General features: G+C 38.3%; 1 protein-coding gene across 1 annotated transcript; it reads right to left on the reverse strand.

Moving 5' to 3' along the window:
* Nucleotides 1-639: 639 nt before the first annotated feature.
* On the reverse strand, nt 640-26,479 carry PLGRKT (plasminogen receptor with a C-terminal lysine). The gene is made up of 5 exons (XM_084504843.1): nt 26,329-26,479; nt 25,984-26,070; nt 7,241-7,371; nt 6,120-6,229; nt 640-1,810 (listed from the first exon to the last, which is right to left on the reverse strand). The coding sequence occupies exons 2-5, from the start codon at nt 26,062-26,064 to the stop codon at nt 1,689-1,691; spliced, it is 444 nt and encodes a 147-aa protein (XP_084360969.1). The 5' UTR covers nt 26,065-26,070; nt 26,329-26,479; the 3' UTR covers nt 640-1,688.
* Nucleotides 26,480-27,374: the final 895 nt, after the last annotated feature.

Below are 27,374 nucleotides of genomic sequence, written 5' to 3' on the forward strand. Positions count from 1 at the left end.
GTAAGCAGGGATGCTTACGTCCCAAGAATAGAACAGATCATAGCAGCAAGTTAGGACATCTTTTTGCGGTGAGAGATTGTATTATAGGATAGGCAGAAAACGTGAGGTGGTCTTGGGCTGCTTTTTCAGAGTGTACAGAAATACACTGACTGGCAGAACACACCTGAAAGCACCGCAGGCTGAGCTGAGACATTCCTTCCAAGGTGACTAAAATCACTGCCTGAAATCCTGTGTGGCAAAAGCATAGACCAAGCTCTTGAAACCAAAGCTATTATACCCATTTTACTGCTCTACACAATGAAATACATCACTTTTGAAAGTGTATGTTGTTTGTTAACATGAATATGAGAGAGGCATGCAGAACCAGTTACAAAAGTGACTGAATGTAGAAGTGAATGCACTTTCAGGAGTCATCATATACGGCTATGAAAACTGTGGTATTAATTTTGCTTAATTTGAAAAGCTCTTGTTATATGATATATTCACCTGTCTTACTGTACCAATATCCTAATCTCTGTCATCTTCCAAAACAGATTTGGGGCATTATCTCCAGCTGGAATTTAAGTTTTAACTAAAATAAAATCATCAATACTGAAATAGCAGTTTAAAAAAAAAAAAAAAAAACCATCACCAGAAGACTTTGGCTTAATTCTTTACTGGATACTTTTTGGGCATTTGTTTTAATCCCCACAATTAGATTAATGCTAGAAGAGTTTCCATCCAAAACACACAGCAAAATCCATTTTTAAACATGATTTCCAATACAGAAAGTTGCATTTTTTACCAAGTATAACATCAGAATACTAAAATACACTAAAATTATATTCCCTCCCAGTATATTTCATGCTACAGTAAAGGCATGCAAAACTCCCTCAGTTTTTCAGTACTTGTAAGGCCTCTTGGATGTACCCATTACAAAAACATACATTAATAGTTTTGCTTGCTGGTAGTCTATGTTAATATTCATCTTAGTAGTGAAACTCTGATTTCATGTAAACAAATTATCCTGAGTTTCAGAATGTCAAACAAGCATGAAAAAGATTCAGGAAATGGCTACATAATTTGTTTTCTCTTTTTCAGAAATTATCTCTGCTTATACTTTAATACAGTTTTTCATAAGAGTAAAACACACAGTTAGTGAGTGACGTGTTTACTTCTGAACCTACTTCTGATAAAAGCTGTTTATTCCAGAATTTGAAGCAGAGATGGTGAGTTCACTGCCTAAAGAACAGCAAGTAAAAAGTGTCTTGTTTTTCAAAGAAGTTGACTGTCTATTCCTGCCTTCAAATGGATCTCTGCATCTTCAAATACATTTGAAAATTATAATCATATTTCTATAAATCTGTAACTACCAATTAACTTATTTTTGTCAATTATAGTCAGTTTGGTCAGCACCACACATTTTTACTACAGGTGAAAGTTATTTTCAGACTCAATTGACACTGGAAATTCAGTGTTTCACTCTAAACAAGAAAAATATACTACCGTAACAACGGATATTTTCAAGAGATACATCCAGTATGAAAATCATTGCTTTAGAATGTACTTTTTTTTTTTTTTTTTTAAAAAAAAAGGATTTACTTTTCACTTATAGAAACACTTAATTTTCTCAATATTTTAATGATTCACCTAAGTCCCAAAACACCATTACAATTACAATTCAGATACTAAGCTTCAACACCACCCTCCTATTTTTCTATGAAGAACTTGCTCTGAGATCTTCTGATTTTCTCCAGTTCTTCAAAAGTGAGTGGTCCCTTTGGTGGTTCTAGCAAAGCACTCTGCGTATCCAATATGTTTTCTGCTTCACCTGAGAAAAAAATAAAAAATTAAATACATAAATATAGTTCTTCACCCATACTGTGAGAAAGCAAATGAAGTGGGGAAGAAAAAAAAAAAAAAAGAGGGGAAGGGGAAAAAGGAAAAAAGCTGATTTAGCTATTCTTTTTGGGGCAAGAATAACAAAATACCATGTTGCAGCTATGTACTTTACAAAGGAACTGATGACATCGTAGTAGCAAAGATGTCTTTAAGGAATTTTGGACTAGTGGAATAACTATACACAGAAGTGTTTGGTATGAAACGAGTGTCTGCCTCAGGCTGCATTTGTTTGAAAGAACTTCAGCCAAAACAATCCATTGTGCTGTTTCTGCTGTCTGTGTCAGCCCCTTTCTCCTAAAAACTACACTGAGTTATAGCCATTTGTCTCCTAGTGGTGTATTAAGCACATGCTTTGGAAAGGTGTACTTTACACCAGCCCTGTAATGGATTTCACCAATTCTGTGAGTCTGAGAAAAGGGTGGGTCACACATGCATATGAAAGGGTATATATGGTTTAAGAAGGAAATTTCCTGCACACGCTATCCCAGATAAGCCATATTTGGGCTCCTCTCTTGTCACAGGTCTAGGCTAAACGGTTGTAGGCTCCAGGCACAAAGTGCATAACACAGGACTTGAAGAAGCACTGGCCAAAGCATACTGCTCACAAAAAAATGTTTGCTAAGACAGTTACCCAAACATGCAGTCTTAGCAGCATAGCAGGGAAAAGTTGTAGGGTGCAGAATGCTCTGGGTAAGGTTGGAATGAAAACATCTAGGACAGAGAATCCAAAAAACAAAGATATAGACTGAACGTTATACATCAGTTGTGGTGGTCTGACTGTGATATAATAAGGGATGAAGATAAGGCAAAGAATGTGTTTTGGTTGATGCCATTTGGTACAATGCCAAAAATCGTGTTTACCTATGCTTTATCTCCTAGCTTGATCATGAAGCTTTGAAGCTCTTGAAGCTCTACTTATGTACAATGAGCCTGACTGAATTCTGTCATGCAGTCTAGACTGCAGCCATTCCATAAAACAAATCTGAATGCTGAAATCTCCAGCTGCAATTTTGGTTAGTATCTCACTGCTTAGGATCTCCGTATCAGTACTATCCAAAAGGAGACACTAGTTACCACTTCCAGTGACTGCTAAAACTACAGTGTGAGTCTGATATATGGCCCTGGCACCCTAACAACTTTTCAACAGCATAAACAGAACTCAAAACAGGTACTTCCTCCTATATGCTCAGTTTTACCTTTAGTTAATCCAAGCTATACAGCAGAAAAAAACCCCAACACCTCTAAATTCAATGTGGGAGAAAAGGCACGTCATGAGGAAATACTTGAACAATACTTGAACTAGACCAGAGACAGTGTAAATTCAATATAAGCAAGGTCAAAGACAAAATGCTTGGTAAAACAGAAGTATAGGAACTTTCTAGGGGCATAGACTGATTCCAGATAATGAAGGACAGCAGATGATATTAATCTGATCTTGAGCTATTGATCAAGGTGGTTCAGATAAACGGAAGACTGTGGAGACAGTGAAAGAATTGCAGTTAGTTTAGGAGAGGGGAACTAACTCTAAGGCTGAACGCAGGTGTACCGTAGAGGGAAGAGACCAGTTAAAGTGGCAACAGTAAAAGGAATGGTGTATGCCCTCATTGTAACATCACGGAGATGGAGCATGGCATGCACCAACAGAAGACACGGGCAAGTAGAGAAGTGGCAGAGAAAGGAGCCTGGGCATGAGCACAGGTACCAGCTGAGTAATAAGAACAAGCATTGTGGCTGTAGGTCAACTGTGTCATAAAGCCTTCTCTTCAGCTACTTAATTTTTACCTTGAAATAAAAATAAAATCATGAACCAGATTTCTACATAATTATAAAACTTTTTCTGATTTTCAGCTTAGATTAATTCAAGCTAGTTCATTCCCTTTTATTCTGCTGCTGATATTAATCATTAGTTTAACTAACTTCCCTCCCTTACTTTATCCTATCCTACCCTGTAAGTAGGGCCTGTAGCCCCAAAATCTCTGTTGTCTTTTTACAAGGCTAAGCAGACTTTGAATTCTCTCACAAGGCAGCATGGCATTCCCTGACAATTTTAACTCTTCACTAATTCTAGATTCCTCATACAGAAGAGATCCAAATTATGTAGAAAATACCAAGGAAGGTATTACTCTTTTTCTGCATCAATACTTGCCTGTCTGTACTCTTTATTTGTACTACAGTTGTGGAATCTCCAACCCTGGAGATACTGAAAAAGCCAACTGGACATGGCCCTAGACAACTGGTTCTAGCTGGCCCTGCTTAAGCAGTGTGGGGATTGGACCAGATGACCTCCAGAGGTGCCTTCCAACCTCAACCATTCTGTGATTCCATACTAGAAAACCTCACCTGATATTCCCAGACTTTGCTTGATCCTCTCAACTTTTCATCACACTACTGGGTTATAATTATTCAATGATTACCTAATACATTAAGGTTTTTCTCCCTTTCTTTATTACTTCCATTTGGTGAGCTCTGATTGTAGAAATTCCTATTAGTCTCAATTTTTATCAAATTGAATTCTAATTTATCTCAGTTCTTCAGGTCATCAGTTCTTGTATTACAATTTTCTCTTGACAAAACCAATCAAGTGTGTCATCTACAAATTATATTAGTATTAACTACTCACAATTTCAAATATAAAACAAAAGTAGATCCAGACCAAATCTTGAGCATCTTCATTATAATCCTGCTAAAGCCAAGCGATCCATGTTAAGCACAAACCTTTGATATCTCCTTTTTACCCCACTGCTTACCTTTCTACTGATTTCAGTGTTCTTCATGCTAACTTAATCTTCATACCACGCTAAATGCTTTCATGAGTTTATAGTACATCTACCACATTTATTTTGGAAAACAGAACTGATTTTCCAAGGAAATACATACTCAGTTTGGCAAACTTCATTGTATCTTCTTGTCCATTTGGCTCTATATCTTTTCTTATTCTTTCCTCCAAAATCCTTGTCATGTGCCTTGCATACCACTGAAGTTGCCATAACTGATCTGAAGTTAAGATGATGACTTTTCACCATTGTGATACCTGAACATAGTATCATATTACCCATTTTAGAGGGTGGTGAGGGAGACCCCATTAGAGGACTTTATGAACTCACTAAACATATCATATACTATTTTCAAGGGACTTGCATTATCATAAGATTTTGGATGAAAATTACATTCTTCAAAAAAACAAACAAACAAACAAACAAAAACAAACAAACAAACAAAAAAAAACAAATCCTCAATTCCAAGTTTTGCTTCTCCATTGAATGCGTACTACTTTACTTTTCAACATTAATTTCATGAACCATACAATTTTTCTCTCAGTGCTTAGCTGCCTATTTGTATTAAAAAATTAAGAAATGCACTTGGTGGGGTTTTAAAAATTTTAATAGATATACATTGATGTGTTGCCCAAATGTACATGCATCTGTTAGCAGCTGTAAATATTTTAGTTTGTCTCTTTGACCAAGAGCAGAAAAAAATATTTTGTCTGTTTCAGTAGCAGAATGCAAAGTCAATCCAGTTAATTAAAATGATTTATGAAGGTGACATGCCATGTCCCAGTGTTGTCTTCGAATACAGTGAACACTGTCTTAGCATGCCTCGCTCACTAGGAATCAGAGTGAACTGCACCTATCAGGTTTTCCATAATCCTCAATATCAATCATTTAATCAGGTCTGCCACGGGCAACCATGAGGCAAGAGCCCACTTTCTGGGACTCACCTCTCTCTTTTCCATCTTAGCAGGGCACTGTGGCAAGATGATCAGCTGATGACTGTGCTTGATCGTGAAGGTATAAGGGCATGATTCCTGTCTGTCTCCCTTTATCTGCTCTTACCATCCCTATCCTCTGCCAAAACAGCAGCATCTGAATGCAATATGGAAGGAAATCACTACATGTGTCACTACTTCCGAATATGTAATGCTTACTTCAGCTGTATTTACAACTTAAGAATTGTTTAGAACTTTAGATTTATTTATTTTTTTTTTTTTTTTGAATCAGGGAAAGAGAAATTAGCACAAGCTTGAACTGGAGAGAAAGGGTGTAGAAGTAAAAGCCTTTGACAGAGGAAGCACCTGACTGTAACATAAGAAAAAGAAAAAAAAAAAAAGGTGAGATTTTTGTCTGAAAAAGAGAAAACCTATTTCAAGTTCTCTCTCAGTCATTCGAAAAAAGCAAGAGCTTATCTGAAATATTAAGTTTGGTTCTATGTATCAAGCAGACAGATTCACACACACATACCTTTTGTCCTTTGCAACAGTGTCCCATAGCCCATATCATACTGATAGGCAAATATAAAGCTTAAGGGAACTATTGGCAGTAGAACTCCTGGGTTCTTCTTTTTTATTGCTCTGTTTTAAAAAAGAAAAAAAAAAAAAAAAAAAGAAGAAGAAGAAGAAGAAGGAAATTCATGACTATTTAGGAAATCTAGTGTATCAGCACTGTTAGTTGAGGTTGACCTTGACAGTCTATGACTTGCCTAACCTTCTACACTATTTAATTAGAGAAGAAGTCCTCTTAATTTCCTTGAAAGAATTTGGTTGCCTTCTGGTCACCTTCTGTGCTCGACTATCAGCTCAAAGGTATTAGAGAAAATGCTTCAAGTGAGTTTTTGATATATTTAACATGAAATGGGATAATCTAACTAGTGTTGCATTGCATATATCCATCCAGCCTCGTGCAACACGTAGTAATTGAGACCTTACAATCTGTTCCAAATGCATCTTAGTGCACAGAGAATGCTTAATGCATAAGATGCATTTTATCTGTCCTATGTACACAAAACTACAAATATTCCTACATTCCCTCTAATCACTTCATAACATAAGAAAAAAGAATTACCTAATAAGAATACTATAAAGCAAGTTCTTCCATGTGCAATGCACATTTTTAGCTAGTATTTTTCTCCCCATGAGAAACCTGTGCTCTTCATTCAAATTTGAAGTGACCAGATTTCAGAATATATGTACTTGTTCACCGACATTAAAAAAAAAATCGTCTGATGGAGTATTTGTACCTAATGACTAGTTCATTGAATCACAATTCAGACAAGAGAATAGTATGGTTTTCAAAAATCCCTCCTGTTACATACACAATTTTTATTTTATGCCAAATTTTCAGTTATATCATTTTATTGGCAGGTCACAGGTCTCTGCTTTTATATAAGTATGTAGTACAGACATATCTAAAGCACATTCAGAAGCAGACAGAAATTAACAGAGTCACTTAGTTATTCCATCAACCTCTGAGCAGTTATTGGATAAAAATAACTATCAGATAAAATGCAAAAGGAAGATCCAGCACTATAGAAATATAATTGTAATCCATTTACATTTTTTATTAGAAAAAAAAAAACATCATACCCCGCTGTTAAACCTATGGCAGCAAGTCCAAAGAATGTCCCAAAGTATTTAAGAAATTCCCGTGTCCAAGCAATCTGCATGGCTGTTTGTCTCTCTCTCATCTGATTCTGCATCAGTAGTTGCCTTTCCAGCTAAAGAAAAGAGAAAGGTTAAACAAAATTAAGCCATCCATTTATTTTAAAGATGAGTCTATAAATCCAAAACGTTAAGTAAGATTTTCCTTTTTGTTCTTTTACTGCAGTCATTCATAGGTGTTGACTGAGAATGACCTTCTTCAGTAATTACTATGAAGAGTTTACACCAAAAAAGCACGAAGGTCAGCTAGCAAATGCTTTAGTATAGAGTCTTTCTAATACTCCTTCACATGGTCAAGAAAATAAAAATACCAGTGTTCAGTTTTGTGAGCTCCCTGGGTCTCATTGACACTCCCTAGGTTAAGGTTCTCTGACCTTTGCAATTCCACAGTGATCCAAAGGGTACCATCCTGCTCTCCAATTTTTTTCTGCTTGTAGCTATCAGTATGTGTCTTTAAACCTTGACACTTTATTTCCCTTTGAGAATATCTTTTCTCATTAATGATGCATCATCAGGATCTATTGTGAAACAGCACAGTTTAAAAAGACAGAAAAAGACTGTGAAGATACCACACCTTTTGAAGTTAATGGAATACACAATAGTCCATGGGGAAATACTTCTGGAATCAGAATTAAAAATAATAATGCAAAAAGTACCATCTGAACAACATATTAACATGTCAAATTAACCTCCCATGGTACAGAAACATAAAAAAAAAAAAAAAAAAAAAAAAAAAAAAAAGACAGACTCCTAGATTTTTTTTTTTTTTTTTTATTAAAAAAAAAGTTTTGTCTAAATCGGTCCGCATTTGCCCAGAGAGGTTGTGGATGCCCCATCTCTGGAGGTGTCTAAGACCAGGCTGAATGGAGTCCTGGGCAACCTGATCTAGTGGCTGGCATCCTTGCCCATTGCAGGGGGGATAGAAGTAGATTTTTTTCAAGGTCCTTTCAACCTGAGCCATTCTATTATTTCCGTTAAATAAATAAAAATTTAGTATTTCTTAAAAGTTCTTCTCTACCACCAAAAAGCACAATCGTTTTTCCTCCTTAGAGTGCTGCCAAAAATAGGAATTGTGCTGAAAATAAGCAGTCTGAAACTTGAATATATAAGTTAGTTAACACAATAAGAAGTCTGCTTCTTCCCATTAAAATTTGTAACTCAGTTTAGGGAAAAAACAGAGTACCTGATTTGGTATGCCTAGCTTAGCTAAGTGAGTTGCATAAAAGTCCAGCAAGGTACAGGAAACTGAATACCAGCTGCTTAAAGAAATGTATTCTAGAAAAGAAAGAAGAAAGAGAATTCAGAAAGTTCACTTCTCATGCATCTGTAAAGTAAGTAATTAAATCTGTTCTTTTCTTCTGCTTTCTAATTCAAGAATAATTTAAAAGATTTGTAATTACTTAAGGTTTCCACCATTTATTCATCTCCATTACTATTGATTTAGCCTGAACAGAACACTTTCTGTTAAATTGTTACTAATTATTTCTTCAGACTATGTTGATCTTGCTATCTTATTTACAAGGTCATTCAGTATCTAGATAGGTAGAATTAATTTTTTAGACAGCATAATAAAAAAAAGGACAGATCTAATTACATATAATTGTACACAGTAGGAAAAACAACTTTCACTGTAGTCTCACAATACTGTTTCATCTCTTTCCTCAAGACTTACATTGCAATTGTTGTTTGTACAAAAATATCGTCAACAGGCTCTAGTTTCCTGACATCTATAATTTTCAGATCACTTTTTTTTTCAGAAGAAATAATTACATAGCGGCTGACAAACCACTTAATAAAATATCAAAATAATTAGATTTTATTTTGTCATCCACAAGAGACTTGGAAATGCTAAAGTAAGCAAGCACACTGCCCGTTAATTAGCCCCATTGTGGACCCAAATATCCTAAGCCTGGTAAATTGCTGAGGGTTGATGTGACAAGATAAAATAATGACATGTAATATCAGTGTAATGATCTCTATTTTTCCCTTCAATTTGATGATGTGTGTAGTTTGCACACATGTGAACAGTACTAAGAGATCTTTTGTTTGCTTGCTGGCACAGATGAGGAGTTTACGCTTCCAAAATGCACAGCAGTATTGTAAGTGAGCTTCAATTTGAAGACATACATGGGGAGGAAGTGGGACGAGGTAATGCTGATGAAATACAGGTCTTGGCAAAAGGAAACTTACTGGAGCAGGAGAACAAAACCGGACATTTTGTTATGCATGGATAGTAGTGAGAAGTAAGCATGGAATAAAAATAAAGTTTTAATTTTAAATCCACAAGAGTAAACTAAAACATAACCTCTTTAAAAAAAAATATTTCAGTTACTGCTCAGTAGACCTTTATAACCCCAGTACTTTAAAAAAAGATAATTACCAGGTCACAGACACTGAGGTCAAACAAAAACCTTTCTGTAGGAGCCTGTCCTATCAAATTTCAAAAGCCCAAGGTTACTTTCATGTATATTTAATACAAATAACAAGTAATTTATAAAAATAACTTAGTATAAATGAAAACAACTTGTTTTGTACATTATGAACAGCCACCAGATAACATAATCATACATGTACAATTTTTCGTATTCTGTTTTAACCAGTGGAATATTTTTTTTCCCTATTTGTGAAGCCCAGTACCTACAGTACTAACCAGTACCCCATCCAAAAAGAAGCAGGAAAACTTCATAGAAAAACCCTCATCATTCCTTTCCTCTGAGTAAACTTCTTCAAGGTGGACTCGCCTCTAAGGAATGTAATATTGTATTTAAATTCATTTATTTAAAAAGGATGATTTGGGGGAGAAATTTAGAAAAAAATTTTAGAAAGTTTGGAGAACCTCTGAGCTCTCTTTGGGATGTGCTCTAGCCAGCATGCTGCTGAACGACATGGGCCAATGCTGCTGGCACATCCCAAGCACAGGCTCTGGGAACACATATTCAGAGCTTGCCCCTCCGTCAGACTCCGACAAAGCAGATAGGAGGCAGAGCACCACACAGATGACAACGTCCTAAGAGCATAACCCACTGTCTGCTCACAAAACAGATTCCTATTAGTGATGTTTGATGGTGAAAGTGTACTCAAATTAATTTTGGATGCTCTCATTTAAGAAATTTAAGCATCTACTTGGGAACTCAAGCAGTCCTTGTGTACTGCAATCTTTAGGACATTCAGGCATAACACATGTACTTTGGTGCTTGCCCATTCAATATGCCCATCTTAATTGAACATCTTAAGCTCCCACAGTTTTGCATGAATTGGATAGCCTGATAGGCTGACTTTGCAGTGGCAAACAGCTACGGGTAGATCATAAGGCAAAACAAGTACATTAATAATTTCTTAATTTCATTATCCTGGTCAGCCTGCTGTAGCTGGCCCTGCTTGAGCAGGGGTTTGGCCCTCCAGAGGTCCCTTCCAACCCCAATCACTCTCTGATTCTGTGACTTTAACCTAAAGCAAGTCAGGATTTGATGGCAGATCTATATAGGGAAAGATTCAGGAGCCCACCACAAAAGGTGACTCCAAATGAGACAAAAGATACAAAACCAAATCGTGTTTGACTGCGGCTCAAATCAATATCCCATTTTCACCTATTAATTTCTTAATAATTGTGTCTTATTTTCCTCCACATGTGTTCTATTGAAAATGCCAACCATGCTGTCATAGCGAAAGGATACAGAAGACTTTTGACCTATTAACATGTAGATTTTATGACAAAGACCAGGTTCCACACCCTTGAGACTTCGCAATGAAGTTAAGATAACTTCTTTTCCCATTACAGAAGGTCAGAAGGGAAAAAAAAAAAAAAAAAGCTTATTATTCAAACTTACAAGAGTTGTGCTATGGCTTATGTAGCATTATCTCACTGACATGATTAAGTTGACTTCTGAGGAAAAAAGCTATAGTGGCATATCATAAACAAAGGTGAACACCATCACTGTCCAAGTGCCATTTCTCAGGACATAAATTATATTTAACTTTAAACACTGATATAGCCAAAAACCTTTGATAGGAACTATTTACATTACTGCACTTGTATAAAAAATACAGTTTAAAGGGACTCAGGTGCAGATTTGCTATGGGAAGAAGGTAGGTGCTGTAGGCTTCCCACTCAGGTTGTTCTGCAGGGCACAAGAGAGCTAGAGCTGTGATGTGGATGCATGGGTACACATCCAAGTATGCTTTTTTGTTACTGTTGTGAAATCGTGTCCTACAAGAATCAAACCACATTTTAAAGACACATATGAAAGTGAGTATCATAATTAAAAAAAAAAGTGACACTTTTTTGTGAGTTTAAATCGATAGCAAACACATTTTCTTAAATCAAAGTACCAACTTCTTTATTGGTAGTAAATATTGATGATATCATTTTAAAAATCAACTTCAGTATTTCAAAATAAAATGGGTTCTAGTAACAAGTGACATTTTATATTTTATAACACTCAGGAGGACCAAATCAGAATTAACTTTCCTGTTTTTAAAAAAAAAATACAGTTAGTAGTTTCTCAACACTGTGTAAAAAATTGTAAGAGCTGATTAGCATTTGAAGTCTGACACATACCAACTGTTATAGTAAAAGGAAATCAATCTGACAAAATGAAACATGACAGATGAAGAGAAGTGAGGCGGAGAGGGAAAAGGTCAGTTACTGTGAAACTGATAATGCTAATATACTAGTCAGTGGTAGCCAGCCTTATCGTTTCTATTGATTATTCTTCACACCATGATGTCAAACCATAGAAAAGAGCATTTATGCCATCATTTCATTGATTAAAATCTAGTGGGAGAAAATTCTCATCTGAAATAATGTAATCAATTTTGACAACCTGTAAAAAAAACAATAAACATCCTTCTTTGGATTACAAGCTACATCAGCACTGGTAGGTAAGATTGGAAATTTCTGATGTTTTAGACTGCTTATTTTCTCTCTCTTTCTGCTTTTGAGTTTCTTGTTCACATGCTGTAGGAAGGAACAAATACTACTTTGGTCCTTTATTAGGATGATGTGCAAAAGCAAAACAAATAGGATGCAAGGTGGTGTACAAAGGTTCAACAGTGGAAGCCACAGACGATGCAAAATGCTCTCTCCTGGCTGTCCAGGCGCATTAAATACCACTTGCTTGATGTATCTGGAGAGAGGAAGACATAGTAACCACCCCTTGATAAAGCCTCCATTTACACAATACATTAATGGCTCTCCACATGCCCTTCTCCCCAACACCTCCAGAAGACCGAGCAGAGCAAAGACTCGGCTTGAGAGCAGCCCAAGGCAGCTGAACTACTTAGGGAGCTGCATTTCATGACACCATCATTAAGACACAAATATGCCGACAGTCCTGTAAACAGATATTCAGACAGAAAAGTAATTAATCTACCTTAGAAGGAATTATCAGCCAGGTAAATATGCACACACATCTCCACTTAAGTTCTACAACTCACAATATAACTTTAACAAAAGAGAAACTTGAAGAAACTGCTGTGGTATCCCTACAGTCGTTTTAAAAGAATTTACAGTTCTGTCACAGCCTAATCCCTTGCGCATCTGTTAGAGGTGTAGGGCTCACGAATACTGTGGCTATAACAGAAGGTTATTTCCACTGACAGCTTTTCCATGGCTGGAGAGTCTGAAAGCATTCTTTAAACAACTTCTGACTTCTAATTTCTGAGTATGCAGGGGCAAGGTGAAAAAGATGTAAATTTTCAAAAATATGATGGTCACATACAAAAACCTACAAACCGCTTATAAAGCATATATAGAAGTTCATCTAACGTAGCTTAGCTAAATAACTGCATAAACACCTTACAGTAGAAATGCACTGGTCATTTCTTAGGCAGAATAAAGATTAAGGCTTATGTGACTCGTCCTAGGTGTCATCCTACCTAATCAATGTGCAAAAATAGGAGCTGCTACAAATAGCTGTTTAGCAAAAATAAATTGAAAATAGAATAGTGATACCTATATTTACACCTACGTAGTAAATCACTAGAGTGCAATACAGAGATAATAACTTGTAATAATTACACAGCATTTGCTCGGTTCTATGACCAACATGCACATAGAAGTATCAGGAAATAGGCCTCCAGATCAAACAGTTAAAATAAATCAGACTTAAATGTTTTATCGTGCAGCTTCAAAGCTTGCCTATAAATATCTTTCACTTATAGTACACAGAGCAATTAAAGTTATTAGCACTGCAAGAAATTAAACTCTCTAAAAAGCAAACTCAATTTTTAAAGCTTCCAATAGCTAAGACATCACAAAATATTTACAAGCAAAAAGGGGTCTCAAAACATCAGCCAGATGCCAGAATGTAACCTGCACTGAAAAAATACTCCATATGCTGCTGTTATTGTCAATAATTTAATGGAATTGCATGCCTTTTAAAAAGAATAACATAAGAAACATGTAAATCCATCTGAAGTTTTAGGCTGTACAAAGGAGATGCTCTAGTCCATGGGCTGCTATACAAAAGTAAGGTTTCTTGGTAGTAGCCTAGCATTTCTGTGCTTCTGCTTCTTGGCATTAGAGCAAAGAACACACAGTGAGTGTAGAGAGGTGTCTTCTACCTGCACTGAAGAATCTCGTATCTGCAGAGTAAGCTCAGTTTTTGGGTACCATATCAGTCTTTAAAAATCTCAGAAGTTTTATGCATGGGCTGTAAAGACAACCCAAAGTCTTTGGATAGACAGTTATGTCAAAAGAGGGCTTGAAATAGCAATATAGATAAAGCAGTGTAAGGCAGTTAAAATTACAAGTAATTCAAAAAATCTCACTAATAGCTGAATAAGTAGGAATTAGCCCATTTATTATATCCATTCCTCAGTAATTTCTCTATGGTCGTTGTGGCCTCTTATAGCTTGTTTTGTTGTTGTAGTTTTTAAAGACATGGAGACTTGGTATTGAATCCAAAATGAACACCAGAAGAAATGGCTGCAAAAAGATACTGCTGTATGAAAGGCTGCTACAATACCAACAAAATCTGCAAACATGATGTTTCTTCCTATCCATTTCAGACTCTTGCAAAACCACTCACTGTTGCTCTCTTTACAGCACTTTGTTACAGAACTAAAATAGATGTAAGATCTCTTTATTTACCCATTTTACATCCCGAGCTCTTAACAAGTTCTGCTTGATAAAGCTCCCCCCCCCCTATTTTTTTTTAAACTTAGCATTCACGAAATATTGTTTCATAGAAAAATAAGGAAATGGCCAGATTTGACTTCAGTGGACGTAACTGAAGACTGAAATGGTAGCTTTGCTCTATTAACAAGGAAGGAAATTCAGAAAACTCATACCGCTAAAGGAAGCGGCTTCAGAAGGCGTTTTTCCTTTGAAATATGGTAAATCCCCCCAGTGACCTAAGCCTTACATGTGTAAGGGTTGAATGAAGGTGCACCTCTGAGCAAGACAAATTATAAGTAAGCAAGCTGCATTGATAATAAGATGTACTAGTCACAGATATTCTTCAGAGAAAAGACTGGCAAGACTGATTCCACCGAAGAGATGAACTTAACACTTGTCTCATTACTGGTGGAACAATCGGTCTGTTCTCATCTTTCGCCGGTACTGCTTGCATGTTAGAAATATCAATTAAAATTTGTTCTTTGTAAAACACTGCATTTATTTTTTTGAGAGTATTGTATACTCTGCCTGATCACTGCAGCTAATTCCAAACAAAATGGCTTTTTTTTTCCTTGTGAGACAGATTGTTCTAATCTTCTTCAACACAGATATCATTCATCTTGTTCTGTTCCATTTGATGCACGCAAACTAATAAGGATATAGAATTGTTACCAGAGAACATTTATTTCCTGAATTAAGCCCAGATCACCTAGAGGGCAAAACAATTTTTCTAATGCTTCAAGACAAATGCATTAGAAATGCCATAAATGCTACTAGTATCTTGTCAATAGAAAACAAATGTAGCTACTTCCTACCCCAAAGGGAAAAGAATGGTAGTAGTCAGGAAAGGGAAAGTTTGCTTACATTTTACTTCACAGGGAAGAAAGGGAACAATTGCTTTTATTGTAATAGAACTTAAAAAAAAATAATCCTTTAGACCAATTCTCAGTGAAAACTTTAGAGAGGAAAAAGGTTAACAAACTAAAAATGGTAGACAATTACTCCATATCTAAAACATTAAGAAAATTAAAATTTTTCAGGTATCATCATCATGATAGGTCATTTTTAACTAACAAGGACAAATTGGCAAATCTGCAGATAGAAAGAACGTCATTACACAAAGTTGCATTAGTCACAGGAAGGAATCTATATAAAGACACCTATGCAGAAGCACATATCAGTTCTCTTCCTTTTTTGATTAATGAAAGTGATAAAGCATAAGCAGTTTTATTGTTCAGAAACTTGACAGCATTTTAACACAGGTGGGTTGGACTATATGATCTTTAAGGGTCCCCTCCAACCCAAGTCATTCCATTATTAGCCATTTTAATTCCTACCAAGAGCCAAAACATAGTTACACGTGTGCCTTTTAAAAGCCACCTTATTTTATAATCAGCTGGTAAATCATCCACAGTATGTTGACTAACACGTTAATTGAATTTATTAAGAATAAAAGAACACGACGCTATACTTCACCTTCAAATAAAACAGCAGTTCCCCCGCCCCTTCTGATTCTTCTCTTCTGCAGTCATACTTTTAGCTCATTGCTCAAATATGGTAGGAGTAAGCTTTAGGTTTGTCCTAGGCTAAGAACACGTGTAACATGCAGGTCCCTACCAAGAATAAAATAATTGGCTTATTAGGTCAATTCATTTTACCTGTCTAAGTTGAAAAACTCTTAGTCTACCACATACAGGACAGACATTAATGTTTTCTCCTTTCCACAGTTTTTTTTTTCCTTCTCCTCTGGTGTTTTATTTCATATTTTGCACTTTTGCATAAGAAAAATGATTAAAACAGAATGGGACTCAGTGTCTAGTTTGTTCTAAAACTTCTAAGGATGTATATTGTAAGAGCTTCTTTAGATTCTTATTGCATTTTGTATTGAACTGAAATAAAAATCATGCGTATTAAGACCTACACCTCAATTACAAATTCTTTCCCAGTTTAAAACTACCTGTGCAGAGGGGAAACAGATGAGGTCATTGAGCTGCCTGATAAATAAGTCAGGACTTGCTCATCTCTTCCTCACAAAATGCTCAGTATCTGTACTAGTAAAGGAAGTTGAGAAAAAAAATTATATACCTTAAGAACAATATATTCCATTATTCAAGTCTCATAAAAGCAATAAGTTAAGAAAGGTGCACATATATAAATATAAAAACATTCATTTTCATGGCCCTCAACAGGCTGGAGAGTTGGGCCGAGAGGAACCTCATGAAGTTCAACAAGGGCAAGTGCGGGGTCCTGCACCTAGGGAGGAATAACCCCAAGCACCAGTACAGGCAGGGGGATGACCTGCTGGAGAGCAGCTCTGCGGAGAGGGACCTGGGAGTCCTGGTGGGCAGCAGGCTGACCATGAGCCAGCACTGTGCCCTGATGGCCAAGAAGGCCAATGGGATCTTGGGGTAAATTAGGAAGAGTGTTGCCAGCAAGTAAAGGGAGATCCTGCTCCTCTACTCTGCCCTGATGAGGCCTCACCTGGAGTCCTGTGTCCAGTTCTGGGCTCCCCAGTGCAAGAGGGACATGGAGCTACTGGAGAGAGTCCAGAGGAGGGCTACGAAGGTGACTAGAAGACTGGAGCACCTGTTGTATGAGGACAGGCTGAGAGAGCTGGGCCTGTTTAGCCTGGAAGAAAGAAGACTGAGGGGAGACCTCATCATTGTGTACAAATTTGAGGGGAGGGTAACAATAGGATGGAACCAGTCTCTTGTCAGTTGTGCACAGTGAGAGGATGAGAGGCAACAGGCACAAACTGAAGCACAGGAGGTTCTGGCTGAATATGAGAGAGCACTTCTTTACCGTGAGGGTGACAGCACTGAACAGGTTGCCCAGAGAGGTTGTGGAGTCTCCTTCTCTGGAGATATTAAAAACCTGCCTGGATGCCCTCCTGCATGGTGTGCTCTAGGTGATCCTGCTCAGCAATGGGGTTGGACTGGATGATCTTCAGAGGTCCCTTCCAGTCTCAGCCATTCTGTGATTCATAAATATACAGATACAAATACTGCTTGTGTTTATCTATGCTGAACAAGTAATCCAAGTAATCTATTTTCCCTTGAACAAAAGTTTAAGTAGGGTGCCTCTTTCACAATATACTGTCACGAACTTTACCACTGAAACTGTTGCTTCTTGAGAAGTAAATGGATGGAAAATAAGGTCCCTAGAAGGACACATTTGAATATGGGAGGGGTTAAAATAAAAACACCACCACATACATGCTTTAAATGCATAAGAGATGTGTTTATAGCATCATCCAAATGTAATTTTTTCAAATCCTCCCCATAGGTTCTAATGCCTTTCTTATTTCTACCACCATTCTCTGAACTTTTCACAGCTTATCTGCTTATTAAAAGAAGCATTAAAATCTTTTTTTTTTTTCCCAGCAAAGTCATCAGCCATGAAAACTTAGCAATTTTTACTCCTGGTTAATAAATCCACAATGACATTTACTTTTTCTGAAAAAAACTGTGTTGTTGACTCAGTTTATATATATATATTTATATATCAGTATATTATACAGTATATAATATACAGCTCTTTATTTAAGCTCCCAGAGTCTAATCACTTATACCTGATTCATTTATTTAACTTTTCCTTCCTGGATGTAATGCTCCAGACTAGCATTCATTCTGTTCCATTTCCTATTATTTCAGGCATTTTGCAGTTCATCATGACAACCTGAACTCTAAACCAATCCCGCAATCTACAGTTTTATGCAATGAGCATTTCACTGAATGATGGCCCAATTTTATTTTGAGAAACTGCTGAGTGTCTGGATACAAATTCAAATATTCTGGTGCTCTTCCATCACTTCTTTAAGAGGCCTGACTTTATTTATCTATTTATTTATTTTACTATTAATACTATTTTAATTCAGAAAAAAATGCAATGTCATTTGGTCTTAAGACATGGTCTATCAAGATGCTTCCTATATAGGGCATGAATACACTTTCATTTCCTATTTAAGGATGAAAGGTTGAACATGAACTGTTGAAAAAACTGCCTCATTCCTTTCATTTATTGCCAATCCATGCAAATTTCTTAAGAAAACACAACCATGGCTGGAAAGTAATGGAGTCTTATTGTCTTTTACCTCCAGCCAAGTGCTGACAGCTTAGAGTAAAGAAAATGTGATATAAAGTTACATGTTTCCATGCTTTTGCTGATTTGTTGTCAGTTTTTCCACATACAAATATTGTTGCCGTGTTTCTTTTGGAATATCAGATCACAATCTAATAAAATTAACACTTACACATTCATGCCATAGTGCAATAATGTCCCAAAGCATTTTCTTATGAGCCTAACAGCACTATAGCTGTTCACACACACAGAAAACATGCCATGGCAGTTTCACTTCAAGCTGAGTCTTGCATGTATGTATGTGCCATAGCTCATACATACCGTGTACAGTGCATGCACCTCTCTCTATAAGCAAGAACTGAAGGACAGAAAGCTGAGAGTCATTTTCAGAAGCAAGTATCTTGTGATCTATAACTCAATGAACTATGTTATTTCTGCAGGAACAGAACTGGCAAGAGTCTGGTATGTTTTTGACACTTCTGAGTTACGTCCAGGAGAACAGTTCAGTTACAGAACTACCTACTACATTTTTTTTTCATCTTTAAAAATTCAGAATATGCATTAGAGGATGCGTTTACCTAACAGTGTTTTAAATTATCTGTCCAGCTAGTTAACAATTTTAATAATTAGAAAAAATGGCTTGAGTTGTTCTTAATGTCACTATTTCTGTTTAATTTTGCATTACTTCCAAATCATCAAAGGAACTGTTAATATAAAGCAGAAAAAAAAAAAAAAAAAAAAAGCACCAATATATCAGATTACATACAGAACTGCAGGGGAGCTTCAATACCACTGGCTAGCCCACATTACAATAGGATTAGAATAGAATACTGGAGTTTTCTAAGGGCTTCAGATGAACTTATGTTGTTCAGGACCCAAACAGGTGGAAAAGATTTTTGAAAGACCATGTCAGCCTCTCTCCTGTTTTTCAAAAAAAAACTGCATTACTACTGCACTGTCAGAACAGAATTATCTACCCCCCACATTTCAGCTTTACTCGATATTGGCATTTTTTTTTTCCTCCACGAAGTATGGAATATTTTCCATGCTCACACAGGCAACATACAGGGAAAAAGTTTAATAACTACAATTTCCCAAAAACTAGCTGCTATGAAAGCAGATCTGTGACTGTTCCCTGGCTATCCAAGATTACCTGGGGAGAAGAATGCACTTTACAACCTGACTTAATAAAATAGGGAGAAGGGATGGCAGAAGGGGAGTGAGACTATCCAGAGATTCATATTGCAGACAGGAGGTTATAATCAAACATTTTTATTGTGGGTAAATACAAGATTTGTCAGAAGTATATTATTTCCCTAGCCTGTTTATTATCTCAAAGGTTATGTGGCTCCCATCAAAGATTAATTTGAAGGATTATCTCTGACTCCTGAATGCAATTAAGCTTTCCCACAGAGAAAACTATATCCTTTTGTCTGATAAGGAATTCTCTTGCTAGAAAAGAAAAACAACAAAACTGAACCAAAGAAAACCCCAAATCACTCTGAACTGCTGCCCTCCCCTTCAATACAAACAAACAAAATGTAAGTTACAGAAACATTGATAAGCCCTAAGCACTAACTAGTCTCCTCTTTCCAGCACCTTCAGAGATTTTTCCTTTCCCCTTTATTACTTTCTTCTAAAACTTAGATTTTGCAAGCCCTCCAGTCTTCCACTCTTATCAGGCTGATCTCCCCCTGAAAGACTGCCAGAGCCAACCCGCTGTAACATTAAAGCAAAACATTTATAGTAAATTGTATTTAAATAATGGTTATAGCTTTTTACTACAATTGCCAATTATGACAAATTAATATATGTGCTACAGCTGGATACGTAACACTGAGCAGTGCTGGGAGACTTACCTGTTACTATAGCAATATATATTATACAGGTCTCATAATTATGTTTCAGTTTTCAAATTTTGTAGTATCATTTTCTATTTTAAACTTTTATAATTGTTGTAATTTATATTTTAGAATTAAAACAATTGTATTTCAAGATATAAGGAGGTTGTACAATTCTTTTTCAAGTAAATTATTTGCACAGAAACTAGATTTTTGCTTAGTTTTTGCAGGGTGGGCAAGCTGGCATACAGGGCACGCTGAGGCTTCAATTCTGAATTCCTTTTCTTACGATGCTATCTCTACATCAGTATCACACATACCTGAAAGTCTATCTAATATACTGTTAACAGTTAGGCCAGTCAGAGCTCATTTCAACAGACTACCAAACTGTGCATGTGGTCCTCAAGAGGAGAGCAGACACCAGTTCTCAGTCTGGCAAGAAGCAGACGTGAGGAAATACTGGCTCAGGATCCACAAAATACAGTGGGCCATAGTCTGGGCCAACTTCAGCAGTGGCCAGAGCATCACAGAGCACCTCAAGTCAGAAGAGACCTCAGCAGGTTCTGCTCGGAACAGTATCAGCTGTGTGATCAGACCAGGCTGCTGAGGGCATTTTCCAGGCAGGTTTTGAAAACCTCCAGTGATGCAGGTGGCACAGCTTCTGCTCCACTGCTGGCCTGTCCATGCAGGGAAAAAGGTTTTTCCCTACGTTCATACACTTTCCCAGCCCTGTTTCTATTTATGCCCACTGCCTCTCACCCTCCTGTGATCCACCACTGCGAACAGCCTGGCTCTGTTTTCTTGATAACCTCATAAAAGTTATTGTTGAGGCTGTTGCTAGATCCTGTACCACAGAAATCATCCCTCCTACTGACCAGATCAGTCCAGCTCACTGGACCACCTCTCAAGAAGTGCTCCAGCCCTGGGCCACCCTGATGGTCCTGTGCTGCGTGTTCTCCTTATCAGCCACATTTTTCCTAGGGGGAGGTGGGGAAAAGACAAAAACCGGACTCAGCATTTAAATGTATTTAACAAAGTAGCGAACAGAAGCTGACAGACATCTTGCTTCCCACCCCCAGCTTTCTGGCTACACTGCTATTTGTATCAAGCCCTCTTTGCTGCCCCTTTTGATTCCCCCTGCTGCCAAAGCAGACTGCAGGCTTACGCTCCAGCCTCTGTCTCCCAGGGTGCCCTAGGGTCTTCTTCACAGAGCTGGCCTGCAGTTCCCAGATCACCCTTCAGCCTCTTTTGAAAGTGAGGGTTTACTTTTGCTAGTAACCAGGGACCTCTGCTGATTTCCATGACCTTTCAAAGACTATAGAAAGCAATCTTTCTGTGACATTGGTCAGCTTGCACAGCACCTCTGGGTGCAGCCTGTCAGGTCCCATGGACTTTTGTGTACTGAGTAAGCATTCCCTGTTTCTCTTCTCACCTCCTGCTGATACTTCCTTCCCTCCTTGAACTCTGACATGAACTGAAGAAGCTGAACAGGCCTTGTTTGGAAAAGCACCTCAGCCTTATTTGTGTCTGCTGCCACTAATCTGCCTGTCACATTCAACGTGCCCACACCTTCCTCCCTCACCTTTTTACTGAGGAAGTAGTGGTAGAAGCTCCTCTTATTACCCTTTGATATCCCTCAAAAGCATCAACTCTAGATGAGTTAGAACATCCCTACATGCCTACAACTCTGCTTTTGTAGGTGGTTCCTACCTCCAACTTACACATGATGCCCCTTCACTTCAGTTTATGCCCCAGAAGGGCATAAACTAAACTCTAAATCTGACAGAGAGGGAATGGCATAATATTGAGTTGATGTTGTTCCATCCAAAACAAAACAAAAAAAGCCTTTTTGATTCCTCTATGCATGGGAAAGTTTAACAAAAAAAAAAAAAATCACAGAAGAGGTTATGGCTTTTTTAATGTCTATACCCTCAATGAAGAGCTTTTAATATACATTTAAAATGTCTTTCACAAATCAACATAAAAATATTCCTCTCTAGTGCAATGTAAGTTTAGTAAGCTCTGCTCTGTGCAGTCTAGGAATCAAGTTCATTAACAGTAAGAAATCTTGTTTAAAATTTTCATATGTACTGTGCCACAACCTTCTACTACCATTTTGCTTTCTATCACTCTAAATATCACTATATAACATACAAGTTTTTTTTTTTTTATACATTTCAAAAAATTGTTTGAAGACAATGTACATAGATTATGCACTAACCATACTTAAGCTGGTCTTACCACAATTAAGTCTTCAGCAAGCTTCAACAAAGCATGTGAATTCAGAGTTTCCTATTTCAAAACCCACTTGATGGTTAAGGAACGTCACTGTCTACAAACACCAAATAAAAGAAGTTGTATTTAAAGTGCTCTAACCTGTGCTGAGGAGTGTATAATCAACTACAAATACTGCTGCGCTCCTAGCTGTCAGTTTCAAAATGTCTTTTTTCTGTGGTTGCTTTGTACATGTGAAAATAGCTTTATAATTTAACTAGTTATTTCAATTACTTTTTGAGGGTATACATTTTTGTTGTCAAAAAAATGGCACAGGACAAATATCTTATAGAACGGGAAGTATAGAACATAGTTCTTCAGAGAAAGAAATAAAGAATGTACCTCATTTTGTGTTAAGAGCATTCACAAAGCTCATGACAATAAATACTCCAATATACATGCCCTGAGATTTGGAACCTCCTCTTATGCACTCAACCATGCTAAAAGCATTTAGCAAGGCCATGTGATAGGCTTGAGCTGTAGATATAATATATAGAGCTGATATATTGTGTGTTTAAAGAGAATTTTGCAAGTTACACTTTAAGAAACAGGCTTATGATAAAAATGAAGTCTCAACAAACTTCTATCACAAACAGTTTTCTCTTGATACAGACTGGTATTTCTTTCTGGAGCCACACCAAGACACAATACAAACAACTGCCAAGTCCTTCAACATCAAGGCAACCTGACAGTCTGTTTTTTATTTTTTCCCCAAAAGCATAATATACAATTTACAAGGCCACAATCACTTCTTTTTGCAGAGTTAGCCCAAGAAGTGTATAAGGGAGAAATATGCACATACCTTTATAATACATTTCAACATTTTCCTACTTGAACGTAGTCAAGCTGGTTTGGGTGTTCAGCACACCAGACTGACTCTAAAACTGGATTTAGGATGCACTAAGGCTTGTGACTGGGAGAGTTCTTTGTCAAGTTCTCTCATGTTACTCACCTTCCTGTATGTCAATGACTAAGCAGCTTTTTTTTTTAAAAAAAAAAAAAAAACAAAAACAAAAAAAAACTTTTCTTCTCTACATTTGGAAGAGAGTATATGCTTTTTTTTTAAAAAAAAAAAAAATAAAAAATCCAAGTGTTCCTCCATGGAGATTCATAGCACAGAATTCCTGTTTCAAACAATTTACAGTAATTTTATGACTCTGATGACATGCAAGGAACACATATACAAGAAGCCTTTGCAGATTCCATTTCATCAGCACCTGCTGTGTTTTTTTCTCCACGTCAAACCAATGACTTGAATAGTTCATTCCCAAGCAATGACACATCATCACTGTTTTTACGTAGGACATTCTGTGGCAGTTTTTGATGACTTCCTGATCTACCCCAACTGTCTTAGAGTAAGAATAGTGTCCCTTTCCCCCAACACTCTAATCACAGGGCTCTCCAAAGTACATTCAGAAACTGAAAAGCTCCAAGAGGTTCTGACCCTACATCTTGCTTTGGGACAGTTTTATGTTTAAAACAAACAAGCATTTGTGAACCTCTCTTAGCAAATATATCATATTCCTTGAAGTGAAAGCTTCTCTTCTATTAAGAAACACAAATGATTTTAGAGGAAGATGGGAGAACTGACAGCATCCAAATCCAAATATATGAGAGAATATCTAATGTTTTAAGGTAACCTATTTCACGCTGGTCCTAACACAGCTTAACTTCTCCATGAATTCTTAGTTACAATTTCTCTCTAAAAGCAAATGTATCAGGCTATACTGTTTTCCACACACAACCTGAAAGCAGTTTGTCTAACACTGGACTCCAGAGAGATCATAGGTTTTACTCACACATGCAAAAGACAAATGGCAGTCTTCTCTTCTTTCTCCCTAAGCTCAGAGCAGAATTACTTTTTTTCCATCCCTTCTGACACAACATATAGTTCTCCCCTTGAACCCACTGCATCATTTGCACCTGACATAACTGACCATTTCATGCATTTGTAATAGACACAGGTTTTCTAACATGGACAATGTGTCTGCAAACATAGTATAAATGTTCAGGTATTTGTGCTGTTCGAAATAAACCTACTATGTTGTCTAATGGCATTTTCAAAAAGATGAAATGCTGCACAGGGAGAATTCCTTAAGAATGACTTGCAAAGCTTTTTTGTGTGATCGTGAAAGGGATTTTTTTTCATAACTCTCCTAAGAGAAAGAAGTTGATTTTTGATGTTAGTGTGAGCATTTGGGCTAGAACTAGAGTTGTTAGTCACCTGGGGTCAAAAGGCCAAATAGTGCTTGCCAAAGCCCCCAGCACCTTACAAGAGCTAGCCTGAATTCAAGCTGTTTTCTCAACTCTATTTGTCATTCTGCACAGCAGAGAAGCAGATCATGAAACAAGCCTTCACTTTAACTTCAACATCATTCTCTGAAACTAAACACATTCCCACCATTTGGATTTCCAAAAGCTCCAGGAGTAGAAGGGCCTACCTCTGTATGCAAACAAACAAACAAAAAAAACACCAAACTGTACACAAATCTTGCAGTTGCATCTGAGAAAATTATAATCCAGCACAGACAAAAGTGATTTTTGCAAATCTTGCAAGAAGTCAGTTATCTAGTATTTTGCTACACTATTTTTTTATGCTTTCTCTTTCCTAGCCACATTTCTGGTGTCACTTCCAGAGTTCAGTTTAAATGCAACCTTACAAAACCTATGTTCAGCATGTACCTCAGCAGCTTTTAACACTAGTATGCCACCTACTGACAATTTAATGAAGAGGAAATTAAACCATCACTACTTTAAACGTTTTAAATTTACCTGCATTCAACTTAAAAGCAAAACTAAAGTGACAAACTCCAGCTAAGTCTACTGGGATGGCACTACTGTAGTGTATACTGTAGTGTAGGATGGTAACAAGTTGCAGAGCACAAATTCTGGCAACAAATCTGAAAGCTGTAACTCCAGCTACATTGTAACACCTATTCAGCTTAGCTTTCTGAACTTCAGTCAAACTGTTCTTCCTTCTCTTTTTCATCTGACCTTTTACCGTTTTCTGAAAAGGGGGGTAAGTGATCCCCTGGTCCCTATTTACTCTCAGGTTTCTAGAACAAACGAAGAGCCTCATGGTGGCTTCCTAGGAACGTGGCATGGCTGCAGCTCCTGAACCTGAAGAAAGCTGCTTGAGTTTGTGCAGTGTGAGAGCTGAAGCACGCTTTATTCGCATATTTTAACAGAGCAGGATCTGTGTCTCATTAACCCTGCTGTTGGCTTGGTCTCACACGTTCACGCAGCTTTACAATGGGGTGGTTCAGCGGGGCTCCAGGGGTCTGCCCAGCGCCTGGCGCCCCCAGCCCAGCTCCGAGCGGTGCCCTCCGTGGGCAGAGCCGCCTGTGCGTTACCTGCAGCCGCGAGCTCATGAGCATGAACTCCTGCTGAGCCCTCAGGTTCTCGTTCATGGACTTGGAGAAGACGAACCCCATCTCGCCCTGCAGCGCGGAAGAGACAAGCCGGGTGAGACCTAGCACGGAGGAGGAGGAGGGGGAGGAGGAGTGGGAGGAGGAGGGGGAGGGGGGGGGCACCTCCGACCCCACCGGGCCCGACCCCGCCCGGGGCCCCCCAGCCCCAGCCCCAGCCCCAGCCCCACGCCGGGCGCCGGGCCCCGTCCGGCCCCGCCCGCCCCTCGCTGGGGGCCGGCCCCGCCGCACGCAGCCGGGGAGGCCGCGGCGGGCCCGGCCCCGCCTCACCTCGCGGGGAAGGCGCCGCTCGTCCCCGGGCCGCGCCGCTCCGAGCCGCCGGAGGTCAGCGCCCACCGCCCCCGCCGCCGATTGGGCGCCGGCGCCGGGCGGGACGCGGGGCAGGGCCGGGCCGGGCCGAGCCGAGCCGCCTGAGCGGGGCTGCGCCGCGGCCTTCCCCGCTGCTGGGCGCCGCGGGCGGAGCTGCAGTGAGCGCCCCGCGGGTGGCAGCAGAAAGGGCGGCCGCTGAACGCCTCAGACGGCGGGGCGGACACCGGCGTCCTCCCCTTTCCCCTTCTACCTTTACTTTCTGTCTTTATGCCCTTCCCCTCCGCACGTCAAGCGCACCCACACGCCGTGGCACGACCCCAGCTCGGGTGTGATGCATCCAGGTGCAAAGCACAAGCTAGCAGGGGAAGGAGCCGGAAGGGTTTAACACGTAGGGTTTCACTCTGCCTTTCCTAAAGTACCGGGATGATTCTCATGGCAATGAGAACCATGGTCAACCACAATTAAGGGCTGACTTTCAAATCCCAATAAATTAAATTTTCATAATTTCAAAAAGCGTAGAGGTAAAACATATGCCCTGCCAGTTAGGTTTTACAGAGTGATAGAAATACTGGGTAGGGTCCCCAGGACTCTTCTTTCAGGACTGAAGAGTATCTCACTAAAGAGCCAAACACCAGCCTGCTATACAGCGCCTCAAACTCAGCCTCACAGAGACTTCTAAGGACACTTTCAAGGTTTGACAGTACAGTGTTAGACAATCTTGTATAGGGCCTGCGTTTACCATGAAAGGTTGGACCAGCTGATCTCCGTGGTCCCGTCCAACCCTGACTTTTCTATGAATCTGATTCTCAGCAGTGACTGTCATTTTAAAATTCTTGCATCTGCTGATGTCTTAACCTGACAATGATTCTTGCTGTCAGTATTTGTATGTTTTCTAAATACATACATTTTCTAAATACATACATTTTTGCAGGCTTTTTTTTTTTTTTTTTTTTTTTTTTTTTTTAATGTCTGAAAAGAAGGTGTCTTTTTCTCACAGAATTATTTTT

Source organism: Aythya ferina (assembly GCF_964211825.1).
Source record: "Aythya ferina genome assembly, chromosome: Z".
NCBI classification, from domain to species: domain Eukaryota; kingdom Metazoa; phylum Chordata; class Aves; order Anseriformes; family Anatidae; genus Aythya; species Aythya ferina.

What these genes read in the sequence shown, in the direction of transcription:
- PLGRKT (XM_084504843.1), bottom strand. Translation starts at nt 26,064, where the DNA reads ATGGGGTTCGTCTTCTCCAAGTCCATGAACGAGAACCTGAGGGCTCAG. An exon ending in TCATGAGCTCGCGGCTGCAG is followed by an intron (nt 7,372 to 25,983) that starts GTAACGCACAGG and finishes TCTTTTCTTTAG; the next exon opens with CTGGAAAGGCAACTACTGAT. An exon ending in GCCATAGGTTTAACAGCGGG is followed by an intron (nt 6,230 to 7,240) that starts GTATGATGTTTT and finishes TTTTTAAAACAG; the next exon opens with AGCAATAAAAAAGAAGAACC.